This window comes from Amblyraja radiata, chromosome 1 (assembly GCF_010909765.2).
Source record: "Amblyraja radiata isolate CabotCenter1 chromosome 1, sAmbRad1.1.pri, whole genome shotgun sequence".
Taxonomy (NCBI): Eukaryota; Metazoa; Chordata; class Chondrichthyes; order Rajiformes; family Rajidae; genus Amblyraja; species Amblyraja radiata.
Window position 1 is genome coordinate 77,564,218 of NC_045956.1, and position 17,032 is coordinate 77,581,249.

At 40.1% G+C, this 17,032-nt stretch overlaps 1 protein-coding gene across 11 annotated transcripts; it reads left to right on the forward strand.

The window, feature by feature from the left end:
* Positions 1–165: 165 nt before the first annotated feature.
* On the forward strand, positions 166–14,988 carry LOC116975850 (heterogeneous nuclear ribonucleoprotein D-like). 11 transcript variants are annotated; one of them, XM_033025150.1, is made up of 10 exons: positions 196–554; positions 1,485–1,653; positions 3,001–3,162; positions 4,908–5,039; positions 9,006–9,108; positions 10,198–10,365; positions 10,863–10,966; positions 11,234–11,334; positions 11,660–11,764; positions 12,261–12,600. In XM_033025150.1, the coding sequence occupies exons 1-8, from the start codon at positions 469–471 to the stop codon at positions 11,318–11,320; spliced, it is 1,011 nt and encodes a 336-aa protein (XP_032881041.1). In that variant the 5' UTR covers positions 196–468; the 3' UTR covers positions 11,321–11,334; positions 11,660–11,764; positions 12,261–12,600. The 11 variants fall into 11 exon arrangements, with proteins under 11 accessions (XP_032881050.1, XP_032881041.1, XP_032881022.1 ...); XM_033025131.1 differs by having other exon boundaries at positions 197–554; positions 10,863–10,978; XM_033025168.1 differs by having other exon boundaries at positions 199–554; positions 9,006–9,075; positions 10,863–10,978.
* Positions 14,989–17,032: the final 2,044 nt, after the last annotated feature.

Genomic DNA, 17,032 nt, shown 5'->3' on the forward strand with positions numbered 1-17,032 from the left:
TCCCTCCCCCTGTCATTTCCTCTCGTGCTGCACATTTCCCGCCGCCACACAGCATCAACGTTCCACGGCGGGCGCTTCCATTGTGCACGGTGTCCCCGCGTTTGGCGCATGCGCGCGTGCTGCCGGCGGGAGCCGCGACACAAAGAGCCGCGCGGGGATTGGGTGGCGGCGGGTCACGTGACGCCTATATAAGGCGTGCGAGCGGCTCCCGGGCTTCTCCCTGCCCCGCGCCGCCATTTTGTTGCTGTGAGACGAGCATTAGCGGCGGCGGTGGCGGCGCCGGTCCACTGTCACCTTGCAACCTTCCCTCCCTCACTCCCAGCCGCAGCCGCAGCTGTAGGTCAGTCGGTGGTATCGACACCAGCCCGCTATCGCGCCTCTAGCAGGGACGGAGCCCGTCACACCTGCCGCTCGCTGCCCGCCACCGTGGAGCCGCCGTACGCCTACAACCCGCCGCCCGTCAGTCTCATGGAGCAGCCCATGGTGGCCGCGGGCTCCGAGGAGTTTCCCGAGGGAGCCAAGATCAACGCCAGCAAAAACCAGGAGGACGAAGGGTGAGTGCGGCCCGGGCTCGGCTCGGCTCCCACGCCTGTGCGGAGGGGAGGAACCGGGTGGGGGTCGGCGTGGCCCGGCCTGGCCCGGGGAGGGGCGGTGGTGGCTGCAGTGGGACCGGGGTCGGGGAGGAGGTGTAGGGGCGACACTTGAACAAAACCTGGGGGGAGGGGGGGGGCAGCCTGGGGCTCCTCTGACTGTGGTGATCGTCCCCGGTTGTGTTTAACTTTGCGGCCAAGTCTCTTGGCTCAGTCCGTGTTCATGTTGTCCAGTCTCTTTAGTTGGCGGGGTGGGTGTCGGCCGGGCGGGGCTCTGGGGGAAAGGAGTGCAGGCTTCTTCCCTTCTGCTTGATTTTGTATCCCTACGTGCCTTGGCGCCTTGTGGTGTGTGACCTAGTTTTGATACCTCCTCTCTTTCTTCTGTCTGTTTTTAGTTTGGCCTTTCGTTTTCCACCCGTGGCCCGGTGAAATCAAATAATTGCTGAACGAAATTGTTCTTCTTGCTGCATTTTTCTCTTTTCTTGGCGTGTTGGGATTTTTTTATTGGCATTCTCTTTTTTGTTCGCACCGCCCTCAAAATAACATCGTGTAGATTATTACACTGGCACTGAAGCTGCTGTTGGTTGGTTATAAATAAAAAATGTCACTTAAAATTGAAATTTTAGGAAACAATTTGGTGGGAAGATCTACTTGGCTTTCGATAACTTATAAATACACCGTAATGAGCACTTGAGATTTTAAAAAAAAGCAATGCTTTCTCCCCGTCCCCCTCCTCCCAAGCATGAAATCCAAGTAACAAATTCACAAGCATGATGACCTGTTTAGATAACATGGAAAAACAATGTTTAATTTGCCCTGTGCATTGTTTAGTTTTGCACAGCTCAAAATTTACAGTAGGAGGTCAAGATCATGTTATACATTTTATGTTCACAGAAAAATGTTCATTGGGGGCCTTAGCTGGGATACAAGCAAGAAGGATTTGACAGATTACTTGTCCAGGTTCGGTGAAGTAGTGGACTGTACCATAAAAATGGACGCGGTGACGGGACGGTCAAGAGGATTTGGTTTTGTACTATTCAGAGAACCTGCAAGTGTGGACAGGGTAAATCATATCCAAACTTCTAATACTGATACCGATCATATTGAAACAGATGTGTTTGTGCGCCCACAGATTAAAAAAAGGAAATATTTAGAATTGTGTTATAAATGGATATCAAGTCTTAGAAAATTTGAATATCCTGTTGTGACACAAAACAAGAGAATTTTAATTTTCCTCCTTTTGGGTACAATGTTTAGTGAAATTGTTACGTTTCTTTTCATAAATATTTAGAATGTCTAATTGGGACACATTTCTGGTATGTAACTTCATTCGTGCTATTCTGTAAGTAACAGTTGTATTGACCTATTTAGTAGTGGGTTAGAGGGGTATTGGGTAAATGTCACACAAAACAGTACAGCACAGGAACGGGCCCTTTGGCCACCAGTGTCTGTCGAGTATGATGCCAAGTTAAAATACTTTCCTTGCCTGCACAAGATCCGTATCCCTCCATTTAGTCATTTGCATCAATTCCATTTCTTGGATGCTACTGCATAATTTTTAAGGAAAGGACACCATGGAATGAATGTTCCAAAAGCAACTTTGAACAAATTAAATCAAATCTGTGGTTTGTATATATATGTTGGCTTACAGATAGCTGACTGAAGTGTTAGACTGCAGTAAATCCATGTTATGTAAATGATCTATAGTTGTGAAAATTTTGTTCAAAACTCAATCCATTTTTGAAGATATTTGTTGTCAGCAGGGAATGATACCAAGAAGCGTGCAGTTTGTGTTCTTGTGGCACTGACCTCTGCTTTTCACCCCAGGTCATGAATCTAATTGGCAGGAAGCTAGGTGAGTAAAGAGCGGATGTGATCATTTTAAGTACACAAAATGTGCTTTTTGTTATTGATCCCCGCTGGGAAAAATATATTGGATTGAGGTAAGAGTTTCCATGCACCTGAATTTGACCTCTGCTGCAGAAGTTTAAATATCTTCTTGGCTTTTTATACCAGAAATTTATTTAAATTTTGGAAACTGTTCTGTTCCCATTTAAAATAATTGGGGTAAAATTTTAATTCGTGAATTTATCTAAAGATATAATTTGGTCACACTAATACCAAATTTCATTGGCCTTTTTTATTGTAGAGCCAGATAAGTAACACAGCTAATGTTTCTGTGTGTGTTGCGATTGACTGATAGCATTGTATTCAAAAGCTGAGATTTGAGTAGAATGAAAAAAACTTCAGAAGATAAGAGTTCATTTTCCTCTGCCTGGTCACACTTTTGTAATCACAATGTTAGCCCAAGTATTTAAATTATGTTTAGACAGTTTTTGTTTCAATACTGAATAAGTTTAGGTTGCTGCTGAAAATCTTTTGTACAGAAACTGTCCTTCATCTCTTCTAGGTGTTGGAACTGAAGGAACACAAGCTTGATGGGAGGCTTATTGACCCCAAAAGAGCAAAGGCAATAAAAGGCAAGGAGCCAGCTAAGAAAGTTTTTGTTGGTGGCCTAAGTCCTGATGTGCCCGAAGAAATGGTTAAAGACTATTTTGGAGCATATGGAGAGGTAAGTTTTAACTTTGAGAGGTGCTGCTTTTGAGATTAATGTGAATAGTGTTTATCTGATCTTTCTGTACATAACAGTTTGGCTGTGTTATATCTAGTATATTAAAGTGTACTAGGGGAATGCAATTACTAATTTTTAACTGTTAATTATTGGTCTTTTTAAGTATTTATTGCTCTCAGGTAGTGTCCACATTGTATTCTATGTATTTTCTGTCTGCGTTCGTTTTGAATCTGTGGGTTTGTTGGTTGGGAGCTTCTGGACATCTGAATTTCCCTGAGGGGATCAATAAAGTATTTATTATTATTATTATTATGTTTATCTTGTTTCAGTCCTGTAAACACCAATTATAAGACAATGCATACAGTACAGAAGACAAATGTAATAAGTATATTCTACTTGGGACTATGACATTATTGTGCATTCCAAATTAATGGAAGAGCCTGGGGAGTGGAACACTTGAGCCTGTTCCACCATTCAATCTGATTGAATCTTGATTTCAACTCTGCTTCCTTGCTCTTCCATACCTATCAACTCCTTTGTGGTTGTAACTTGAAAGTTATCTCATTACTGTGACCCTTTGTTCTGAGACTGCCCCTAGCTCTAGATACCATCACCAGGGGAAATCAGCTTGTTAGCATCTGTCACTCCCCCTCCGTATCAATGTTTCAATAGGAGCTGCATTGTCTTCTAAGTTCTAGGTATAGGTCCAACTGCTCTTATGTCAGTAACTTCTTCCCAGAAGTTAAGCAAATTGACGTTTTCTGCATAATCTCCAGATAACTTAAATGTGAAGATCAAAACTGTATGCAGTACCCTGTACTCCAATAAAGCTTGAGTTGCATCAAACCATTATTTTTATATTCTATCCTTTACAATAAAGGCAACCTCAATCAGCCTTTCTAATTACTTGCTGTGCTAGAGTGGTTACATTGTTTCAGGCACCAGGCCACTAAGATCCCTCTGTTCCAGAACATTTAGTCATTTTACACTTTAAATATTTGTTTTTGTCTTCAAATATTTGTCTTCAAATCAGATAACCTAATTTTCCTACTTTAAACTCCATCTTGTAACTTATCCAAAATTTAACCATTGCATCCATTTGTAGACGTGGTGTATTCACAACTTGCTTGTCTTGCATTCCAAATTAATGCAAGACGTAACTCTCACAAAGCTCAGCCCTCCCCATCTTACTTTAATCATGTCAAATTCAGCTCCTATACACTTTTCATTCAAATCATTAGCGGTTGTGACTGCTGCTTTGCTTCTTGTGGCACCCCACTGGTTAGTGATCGCCAATCTGAAAATTAACCTTGTTCATACCATTATATCAACGCCCTGCCATCCTGCACACTTTGTGGTGCATTCTTAAAATACCTGACTGATATCCAAATATGCAACTACTTTATCCTCTGTTTATTGCCTTCTCAAAAACCTAGCAATTTATTTTCTACGGATTTGCTATTAGGCCAGCATACAAGTTTATTTGTTGTCATTTTAACACGTGAAATGAAAATTCAGATTTGTGATTAGTTTAATGTGGAAGTGCTTTATGAACTCAGTTAAGATTTATGTTATCCTTCGTATGCATTAAGTGATTACTTTGATGTAATGATGCTTAATTTAAAAGTTGATTCTAATTTTATGAAGAGTGCAATTGCCAATTTGTAGAAGCAGACTACAGCTTCCTTAAGACTGAAACAACATGCAAAAATACCTAAATTATTCTTAAATTGGTTTTCATCTAGATTGAAGGCATTGAACTTCCCATTGACAACAAGACGAATGAACGGAGAGGATTCTGCTTTATCACATTCAAGGAAGAAGAACCAGTGAAAAGGCTTTTGGAGAATAAGTATCACAATATAGGCTCAAGCAAGGTAGGTCCAGCCAAAATTCTTTACAATGTAGAGGTGATTATTTTGGGAATAAAGCTCCTTTACAACAGCTGTAACAGTATTTGTATATTTTTATTTTTAATACAACCAAAGGCAGAATATCCCAGATATTGGTAGTGCTCAGTAGGTCAGAAATATCTAATGGTGGGAGAAAGTTCATGTTTCAGATAAATGTAAGGTGTTGCATTTTGGGAAGTCCCGCCCAGGCAGGACCTTCACAGTAATTGGCAGGGCTCTGGGGAGTCTTGCAGAGAGATCTAGGAGTGCGGGTACATAGTTCTTTGAAAATGGTGTCACAGGCAGATACGGTGGTCACGAAGGCTTTCGTCAGTCATGGTTTTGAGTATAGAAGTTGGGATGTTATGTTACAGCTGTACAAGGTGCTGGTGAGGCTAAGGTTGGGAGTATTGTGTTCAGTTTTGGTCACCATGCTATATGAAAGATGTTAAACTGGAAAGAGTGCAGAGAAGATGGGACTGTATTCGTTGGAGCATATAGGATGTGAGATGATCTTGTGTGTATAAGATCATGAGGGAGTAGATAGAGTAGATGCAGTCTTTTACCCAGAGTAGGGAAATCAAGAACCACAGTTCAATTTTTAGGGTGAGAAAGGAAAGATTTTATAGGAATCCCTGGAGCTCCAGAATTTCTTGAACCTGTTTCCTGTTAATTGCTTACTGCTTTTGTACCTGGGTCTTTGCTGTTTCTTAAGCCACTGGCAGGTTGATTTGGTACATTCTGTGTCTGTTGCCCCTGTGTCTTTCCATTTCTAGATGTTAGTAATACTTGCCAATAAATTAAGTCAACCCTTTTGCATCTTCCCTGATGGATTACTCATGTTTAAGATAAACTGCAAACTGCCTGGATGCTTGTAATTTATATTTGAAATTGTTCAATGAATAACTTGTCATATCTGGAAATACCCAAGTAAATCACTCAAAGCCTGTTAACACCTTGGCAATTGATTAATATACTGCGTGTTTTTTTCTTTCTTGCCTTAACCTTCTATAAATGTATGGACTGATTCGCTCAAGCTAACTTCTGTGGTGTTCATTTTAATATTTCATATATGATGGTGCCCATTGACTGCCTTTTAATCTAAACGTGCACAAATGTTCCTGCTGCATCTTCCAAAGTTTGATCTGACCCTTGTCCCGATTAGTCCAACAGAGGCACAATATGCTAGACTAACAGATCCAGTGGCCCAGGTTCAATCTTGACCCCAATTGCTGCTGCTTGAAGTGTGCGTATTCTCCATGTGACTATAAGTTTCCTCCTACATCCCATGGGCATGAGGGTTGGTCGGCTAATCTAACCAGTGCAAATTGCTTCTTTGGTAGAAGGAGTGTTAATAGTTGTGGAGAAAGAACAAAACATGAATTGGTGTAGGTGCTTGATGATTGGCAAAGGCTAGGCCAATGGACCCATTTTCATGTTGTATGATCTGACTTTGTGTCAACTTTGGCTTCCTTACTCATCACTTTCAGGACACTGGCATGTTTACAAGTTGTCTCAATTCTAATTCCAGATGACACCTTGAGTGTGTCAGTTCACTTGTTTCACTAAAGATATGTCGCTTAATATATTGGAATGTTTTAAGGATCAATCTTGGTAGTTCTTTGACTAAATAACTGGCAGATACTTGGACGGTTGTCCATCTCTTGAAAGCTATCTATCCTATGGCAGGTCTTTTCTTTATCTTATCTCCTGATTAGACGTGTCTGCATTAAAAAAGGGCTCTAGGTAAATCTGGACCTTCCCTTATTTTCATTTGGTCATGGGCTGATTTGAATGACCAATCTTCATTTGGGAGTTGAGGTTATCTTTTGCTCTTTTTGGCATCTCATCTAAGCCCAGTGATGCAAATGTGCAAATACCTATTCAGCTAGTTCCAAAAGCAGCTTTATTTCTTTGCAATGTTTGGGACCTTTTGAAGAAATTGGCTAATTTGAGTGGTTGCAATTCAAATTAATTCCTCAATTAGAACAATAATGCTGATCCTTGAGGGCAATGTCTTGGAATTGTTTCCAGAGAGCACTATATACACCATGACTGCATTAGAACCACTGCCTACTTGAGGGTAACTAGAGCTTGACACTAAAAGTTCATACAGGCTTTAAGTTCATTTACTTCATGATACTCCTCTATCATTGCGTTCTAGTGCCAGAGACCTAGGTTTGATCCCGACTTTGTGTGTGGCCTGCGTGGAGTTCACATGTTCTCTCTGTAATCATGAGTTTCCCCAGTTTCCTTGCACATCCCATAGATGTGTGGGTTTGTAGATTAATTGAGCCCTGTCATTTGCCCCTAGTGTGGAGGGAGTGGATGTGAGAGTGAAATAACATAGAACTAGTGTGAAAGAGTGATCGATGGCTGGTGTGGACGGTGGGCTGAACTGCCTGTTTCCATGCTGTATGTTTGAATCAATCAAACTATGGCTCACCTAGACTGACCCCAACTCTGCTGTTCAATGGATCGACATTAAAGCCCTCTGATATTTGACATTTCTATCTTTGGTGAGGGAAGGTGGAAGATTGGCAATCTATACCTCTTGTTCTTTTATAAACATGTATCAGGTCTTCCCTTCGTCTCCAGTCCCTCAGAGAACATAATCCATGTTTGTTTAATCTCTTCCTCAGCTAATACTAAATCAGACAGGATCCAGATAAACCTCTTCACACTCACGTCAAAGCCTTCCTTTAATGTGGTGACCAAAAGTGCATACAGTACTCCAAATGTGACTATGGCTACAACATAAATTCCTGATTTTTATATTCAGTGTACTGACATTTAGGGATACTTTCCCTGTGCTTTTGATCATATCCTTTAACAACTTTCCTTAATATAAACAACTCTGTCAATTTTTGTTGTCCCATCTACATTTTTGCCTAAGTTTATATATGTATCACATACAAGAGATCTCATCTCTGTGAAACATTACTGATCAGAGACATCCAGTCAGGTAAACGCCCCTCCACCACCACCCTCGGTCTTTCATGGCCAAGCCAATTTTGTATCCACTCTACTAAGTCACCATGGATCATTGGCCTACCCTGAGGTACCTTGTTAAATGCTTTACTAAAGTCCATGTAGACAGCATCTACTATCCTGCCCTCATCAATCTTCATCACCAGCTCACAAAAACTATTTTTAAACATGGCCAGTCCCGCACAGTAATGCTGACTATCCCTAAAGCCCATACTTTTTCCAAATGTAGGTAAATCCTAACCCTGGGGGTCCAATAGCTTTCCTACCACTGATATAAGGCTCACTAGCCTATGATTTGCTTGCCATTAAAGGAAAAATATTGGCTACTCTCTGGGAACTTGTCTGGTTAGAGACAATGGAAGGATCTTTATCAGAACTCTGGAACCCTCTTGTCTAAATAATCTGGGGATGATCCCAGGGGGCTTAACCACGTTAATGTATTTTCATAGACCTAACACCATGATCTTCTTGGTCTTATGCCACAGAACATTAGCATATCCCTTACACAACATTATCCATATCCTTCTCCTTGGTGAATACTCATGCAATATACATGTTTAGTACCTCGTCCAGCTCTGGCTCCAGGCATACATTTCCTTCCCTACCCTTAGGATGCTCCCTCTTGTTAGTTACCCTCTACAGTATGTATACAATGCCTTGCCATTGTCACTTAATTACCACTTTTGGCCCTCGTAACTCCCTGGAGTAAGGAGCTCTTTCCTACTCTCAGTACAGACATTTGCCTCAACCATCTACTGAGGAGAATTGTTTGGGTGATTGGACGATGTAGAGATCCAGAACCATTGCACACAAATCTCTAATTGACAAATTGATTGTGTAATATATGAATCAAGCCTTTCTTTACAGTTCTAAGTCGTCCAAAATATTTGCACAGTAAATTGTAATGTTTCTGAATTTTGTGGCTGTATTTTAACCTGTATTTTTAAATGTTTTTAATAGTGTGAAATTAAAGTGGCACAGCCCAAGGAAGTCTACAGGCAGCAGCAGCAACGAGGAGGCAGAGGTGGAGGTGGGTTTGGTGGAAGAGGTCGCGGTAGAGGGGGTAAGTTAATTTCCTGATGAGTGGGCTTAGACCGTGAAATGGTCTCTTTACTGGAGCAGTAAAGAAATGCATGGCTAGGTAATTATCTGTTTACTTGGTTAACCTACCCCCACTTGTTCCATGGGAGATTATCTGGTTCTGTTTATTGGTTGGGAAAGGATTAAAACACGGTTTGTGGAAGAATAGGATGAGATTAAGTAAATGATTGTCATGTCTTGATCTATATCCGTTTAACAATATGATCTGGTGGTTTGTGGAGTATTTAGCAACTTGTTAGCAATTTTATGGTTGGTAATAGAACATGTTGAAGGATGTTGTCCATATATCAGATATTGTTTTCATTGTTTCTGAGGAGCAGGGTAAATTATGTTTGCTTATTAGAATTGCCCTTTTACCATAGTGGAGGAAAGATTTGAATCACCAATTATAGGATGATACTAATGGTAATTGTCTCATCCAGCAATTCATCTCAGTGATGGTCATTTTGTGTAACCCAAGACTGTCTGGTCTTTCTCTTTTAACACTTCAATGTGTTTGGGTTAGTTGTTGGCAAATGGATGGACTGTAGAATATAATTATGGCTTTTGTTATGCTGCATGACATCCATTAGGTAACTTTTAGATACTTACATTTTGAAGATTATTGCTTTTGGCAAGAAATGTTTCATTTGAGCAATTCCATTGTCAAATTGCCCGATTTAATATTGCTGTAATCAAAATCACATTGCATAGATATTTGCGATCCTCTGTATTTTCCTAAATTTGTCAGTTGTGCAGTACACATGAGGGCATTTCCCTATTTTGCATATGTGGACATCCTGATATTGACTCTTAAGTAAAAACAATATGGTGTTATCTGGCATTGTATACACAACATGGTAGAATTGGATTCCCTTGTGTGGGCTTTCAATTTCCTTTTATTAGTGGCAAATTCTTCTGGCGTTTCTGGATTATGGCGGAGAACGCAGTGAATATTTTGGCTTTTTTCCCCACTGAGTTTTAGATCTCTGGTTTCCTCTCGCAGACAATTTGGGTTACAATGTGCTTCAGAACAAACTCCAAAGTTGTTTGTATTGCTATCTTTTCTTAGGACAAAATCCGAACTGGAACCAGGGATACAACAGCTACTGGAATCAAGGTTATAGTAGTTACAACAATGGCTATAGCAATCCAGGTTACAATGGATATGGAGGTTATGATTACTCTGGGTATAACTACAACAACTACGGATATGCTCCAGAATATGATACCTACAATAGTAAGTTACAGCATTTGGCTAATTGGCTGGTAATACACTTTTGTGAAGTGGTAAGATTTTTGGTGAAATGTTAATAAATAAGAGGTTTCTTTGTATATATTTGCTCGAAGTATTGACAAAGAAATTGACAATGTTAAATAGCAAATAAGGGTAATTAAATCTTTTTAGCCCATCTGATGTCTGTTTTCTTTTGGTGCCGTTAGACACCGTTTTAGCTTTACTGTTTATTTAACCAAGTGAAATTGTGTGTGTTATTTCTTATGACACCACATTGGTGTCCTTCAAGGTGCTTCATCTGTAGATAGTTTTCAATTGGCCAGTAAACTTTTGTGCCTAAATTTCTATAAAGGAATAAGGTAGTGGAATCAGCTTGTTTTATGTTTGGAGGATTTTTATTACCCATGATAAGGGGAGTATTTAGCTAGCTTTTGTCCAGGTAACAGAGCGTTCCATCTTGGAGAGGAGGAAAAACTAACATTGCTCATATCTCCTCTTAGCAAATGTGCCTCCTGATGGTCAATCAAGGAACGGCATTGATGGTCGTGGAGAAGTCTGCGGCCTGGACTGCCTCACCCTCTCTGCTGAAGGAGGCTGTTTAGAGGCAAGTGGCCAGGTGGGTAAAATTATAGGGGTGAAAGAAGAGAATAGGATAAGCCGTAAATCACAATGAGCTTTTGCCCATTTTCTGCAACCAGCAGAGAATCAAAGTTTGGTGCTGGAATTCTTATTTTTGTCCAGGTTTTACTAAGTTAGGTCAAAGATGTTGTTGGAAACTTGTTAATGGCCACTTTGGTGTGTTTTAAAAAAATGTGTAAATGTAGATATGCAAATTGCATGTTAAACTTGTGAAATCCAATCGCTTTGACAGGTCAGCAGAGCAGCTATGGAAAGGCATCTAGAGGTGCAGGCAGTCACCAGAATAACTACCAACCATACTAAAGAAAAATTGATATAGTTATTTCACTCCAGGTATGTAATATCTTATTGCAGCTAATGGAGGAAAAAGACACTTAAATAATATGCCAGTGTACATTTTTAATAATGTAAAATGACAGGCTTTATTATTTAAAATTTGCTTTGAGCATTGAACTTCAGGTAACCTTAGTTTTCACTTCAAGTGATTTGCAGCTTTTTGTAACAGGAGGTGTTAAAGGTCTGAGGGATTAACACTTTTTAACAAGTCTGTAAATTTAACAGGTAAAGTACTGCTAATGGGTACAAATAAAGGACCCAGCAAGACAAACGAAAAAGTTTCCTTCTAACTCTGACATTATACCTTGTTTGTACCCGCCAGCGGGAACTTCATTGCAGGACACGTGTCACCCTGACCACACGATTCTCTTGGGGCCGCGCATTGCGGACAGAACGTGAGGTGTGCTCGTGAAAATGCTGCCCTGTGGTATGGTCTCTTCCAACATCATGTATCAACGTTAAAGATAAACTGGAAAACTTCAGACTTTGTCTTCAGTCATCTTTGTGTATATATAAATATATAACATTGGATAAACATTTCTTACAGGCATTTGTTTTTTTAATCGATAATGTCTTACTGCATAATTAATTCAGTATTCTTTATTTGGTAACATCTTGTATTTCAGTTATGGATCTTCAGTGTGGTAATTTTATTAAAAAATTTAAACAATGCTGTTTTTTGTTTTGTTTCTTCATAGCTCTGATACAAATGATAACCAAACAACATCAAGCAAGCTGTAGTATATTTTGGTTTGCCTGGGTTAAATGTGTCAGACTTGATAAAGTCAGGTCTGATGTTTCTAGATCTGCTGCAGTAAAATTCTTTCCTGTGCAGCACCTTGAAGTATTGGCCAGTGTGTGTTATAATATGTGAAACTTTGTAAACTACTTTCTGGTTCTAAAACATTTGTGCTTTCTCCTAGGTGGAGAAACGGAGGTATAAACATCAGTATAGCAGAAGAGCATGTGAAGAGGAAATGTTAAACCTGAGAGCATCTGTGTTTTCCTTTGGGACTTTTGTACCACATGAAATCTGAAGTCGACATCTTTTGTGTCCCAAATGTATATAGCATCTAAACATTTTTATGTTATAGTTACTTTGCTTTGTACGACTTGAAACGCATTCCTTAACCTCTGTGTACTGTGATAGTATATAATAAAGTTGCTACTAACTGGTGTGATGCAACACTTGTTTGTTGGCGTACACTGTTGTATGTGCTGCATTGCATCTGTTGCTGAAATAAATGAGTATGAATGCTCAGATGTTAAGTGGATTATTGGGTGGAGAAAAAAAAGGCTTTTGGTTTGCTTCATAATTTGACAGTATAGAGGTAACTTTTGGCTATAGATACAGTAACTGGAGATTCCTTATCTGAAGACAGTTGTATTTTGGCCTTGTCTGAAGGAGAAAATATATAATTTATTTATCCTGTTTTTATGTTGGTATTATTCCACAATCTAAAAATATTGTGCATTAGATCTGAAAGTTACTCTAGGTTTAGCTGCTTTCCTCCAGCGTATTGGTCTAGTCTACCCCCCCCCCCCCCCCCCCATAAACGGAGTAATTTTGGAAAGATTTAAAACCTTTGCTATTATTCCCTGGCTGGTGTCAAGTTTGTTGAATAGGATCTTATCTACATGATTGCAGCCTTTTTTTTGATGTGGAGTGGGGTGTTGACAGGTTTGCCTCCGACATACTGGTCTTGCTTTTGATTTCATTAAACTACCATGATCTACATTTGTTGACTTTAAACCTTGAGGGTATTGTGATGATTACTGACTTATTTTTATGAATGGATTTTGCATTCTGTTAAACCAACTGTGGACAGGCTTTAATTGTAACTATTGAATAATTTGTTCTGATGAATTAGGTTTTCCATGAAAATATATTAGGAAATTGATTGAATTAGCCCAAGTTGATACAATGCCATGTAGTCTGATGAATGGTCCTGATCTGAAATGTCGCCTATCCATGTTCTCCAGAAATGCTACCTGATCTGCTGAGTTACTCCAGTGGTGTCTTTTGATACCATGTCATTTTGGCTTGGATTAGGTTAGTTTATTGGATTTCTAAAAAGAATGCGTACCATTTGGGTGACTGGCGTACAACCTTGATAAAATTAAAGCAAATTGAAGAATCTCTTGCAAATATGCATGGAAAAATACCTGCAGCATAAATGCATTGATATCAGTGTTTTCTACAAGTCATAGCTGTTTAATCAACATTTGAAAGCTTCAGGTTTGCAAGCTGAAAATTTGATTCCGTGGCAGGATGAGCCTAAGGAAGAATGTTTATTTTAAATGTGAAATGATCCTGTGGCCTGAGCTGTAACCTTTTCCAGGAAAGATGCAATGTGTTGGCATAGACTTCTATTAAAGGCAAACAGTAAATTGACGATTAAACCAATCTCCTGCTTTACAAATATGTCAGCAGTTTTGTATCCCTCTGTGCTGGGATGTATTATAACTAGTAGCAAGGACCCATACAGGAGGTTGATTGATTTACACGGAGTTGGGGAGGGGTTAATACATCGATGTGGATTGTGAATAAGTTAGTGAACATATGGGAATGAATCTTCAATTGGTGATTAATACAGTATTGTCATTGATGCTTGGGGCCCCAGCTATTCATGATGTGTTTCAAAGATTTGGCTGAGGGAATGAGAATGCGTTTCTAAACTTGCTGACACAAAGCTATTGGGGATTGAGTAGGGAGGAGAGTAAAATAAATTTCATGGGGATAAATGGTCAGAGTGGGCAAGGTCATCACAGATGTGCTTACCACCAGGGGCGCGGCAGCCCTGGCAACAGTCTGTATGTTTTTTTGTTTTTTTTTAGTGTGTGTTAAAAGTTTGTGTAAATGTTCTGTTTGTTTTATGTGGGGGGAGGGGGAAACTTTTTTATCAGTGCTTACCCTGCCGGAGATGCGATTACTTTTCGGGTCATGTCTCCGGTTGCTCTGCTGGAGGCCTCGGACTGACCTTGGGACCCACTGCGGGGGGTGGACTTAACATCGGAGTCGATCCCTTGCCTGAGACTTTACATCAGGAGCTCGCAGTCTCGGGAGAGGGTAGTCGGGCGCTCCAACGACGCAGATGCTCGATCCGCCCCGACGTGGGGTTCGATTGCAAGGGAGCGGACATCCCTCCACCCCCCCCCCCCCCGCCCGGATGCAGGAGCTGATCGCCTCGGAGGGCCAAAACGCTGCTGGCTACGGGAGTCAAGATCGTCCAGTCAACGGAAGGCTCGAGGCCCCTGACCGTGGGAGAGCAAAGGGAAAAGATTGAACTTTTTTTCGCCTTCCATCACAGTGATGAATGTGGAGGAGTTACTGGTGGACATTTATGTTAAAATGTGTTTTGTGTGTTCCGTTGCTTTTTATAGTATGACAGACTTGGCAAATGAAATTCCTCGTATGTTACAAAACATACTTGGCTAATAAAGTATTATTGTGATTGTGAAATGTGGAAAAATGTTAACCACTTCTATGCACAAATGTTTTTCAATAGTGAGTAAGGTTCAAAGTTTACCCAAGTGCCATACACAAATCAACGATAACCAATGTGCAGATATAGCTTGCCATTCAGGATTCAAATGGTATACTGGCTTTTATTGAAGGTTTGCGTACAGGAATAAAGATAACCAATTATATAAGGCCGTTCGAGTATTGTATCGTTTTCACTAATATACAGCATTAATATACTATTGACTTCTATGGTGTTGATTTTGAAAGCTAATATGCAGCTGTAAGTTGAAAGCTGTATATGATCATGGTAGAGAAATGGCAGATGGTAAAATGGAATTTAAGATCCACATGGGCAAATGCAAGTGTCTTTAGGCCACTCTTGGTAATCTGAAATCCTGTGCTCAGTCTCAAAGAAAATGTAAATTAGTTGGAAGGTTTGTGAAAATTTATACTTGAACTTAAAAGTTGCTTTGAAAGAATCCTGCCCAATATTAAACTGGGTACTGGAAATGAGGATTATAGTGATGAGTTAAAAAAAATAGTTTTGAGTTGCATTTTGAAACGTTTGTAATTGAGGAAATTTATAATAACAGAACATTTATGGTATTCTGTTAATTAGGTAGTTAAGCTTCCCATTGAAATAGGTGACAATTTGAGCAAGTGCAACAGCCTTGCCTTTCAATGAAGTAGGCAGAAACTGCTTTTATAAATGATGGCATAATTTTGATATATTTAACTTCATGTGAATTTGTATTTATGCAAGTTCTGATTTTTAACCAACAGTTCTAATGACAGTCAAGTAAGGATATTTGTGCTTATGCTTGATTTCCCCCCCACTGAAATATCACACCCAGCTTCCACCAAGCATCTTACTGGAAGGGAGCTAATTTACACAATGCGCAGGAAACTGTTCAATCTCCATAAGGTTCCACTCCAGAACCAACATCATTAATCATCAAACTAATGCAGAGGCAAAAAAGACAATGTTGGAATAACTCAGCAACAACCTTGGAGAACAAGGATAGATAGGTGATGTTTTGGGTTGAGGCCCTTTAGACTGATTGTAAGGTGGAGAGAAAGCTGGGAGAGAAGAGGGGCAGGCCAAAGTATAGTATATAATAGGTGAACACAGGGGAGGAAGGTTTGATAGGCAGATGGTTGGACAAAGGCCAGAAATGAAAAAGGATTGAAGTTTCAAATTGAATAGGTGACGTTTCAGGTCTGGACCCGAAATGTTACATTTCTGTTCTCCAGAGATTCAGCCTGACCTGCTGATTTACTCCAGCACTTTGTGCCTCTTCTTTGACTACCTATTTATTTATCCTATCAACCAACTCTTGCCCCAGCTGTGTCAGAATCTGATAATCCCACATTGGCCTCAGTCATTTCAGAACTCAGGGAGTAGAGGTAGGAAATTTCAATGAATGGAGCATTGGGTAGATATGTCATCGGCTCAAGGTTGTTATGAACACCTATCTTCGCTTAGAATTTGGATTGGAAGTTGGCTTGTACATAACAGATTAGATGCAAGAACTACAGACACAGAAGTCTGACAAAGTAGTAGGGAAGATCTTGAGGTACTTTTCTGGGAATAAGAAAACTCAGAAAATTATGAGGCAAGGGATTTCTGGCAGCTGATCAATAATCACTGCTGTTATCAGGTAACTGAACCATCCTACCAACAACTAGAGAGCAAACCTGAACTATCAACCTCATTGGAAACCCTAAGGGTATCTTTGATGGGATTTTACTGGCTTTATCAAGCACTAAACGTTATCCCTTTGTCATGTATCTACACTGGATGACTCAATTGTAATCATGAATTGTCTTTCTGCTGTCTGGTTAGCACGCAACAAAGTCTGAAGAAGGGTTTCGGCCCGAAATGTTACCTATTTCCTTCGCTCCATAGATGCTGCTGCACCCGCTGAGTTTCTCCAGCATTTTTGTGTACCTTCGATTTTCCAGCATCTGCAGTTCCTTCTTGAACAGCTTTTCATTGTACCTCGTTTATCATGAGAGTTAACTAAACTCAAACGTTTGCAAGAAGAACCCTCATCTGGCAAGTAAATAGTTGACATTCAGCCTGGATTATCAGAAAAACATTGCAGCAGTTGATACATCAGTTATAAACCTGAGAAGTGGAATAGTCATATTTGATTGAGAATTAGTCCAACCCTTTACACAGAAACATTGCTGGGAAGTTGTAATTAACATGGAGAGAAGCTATTT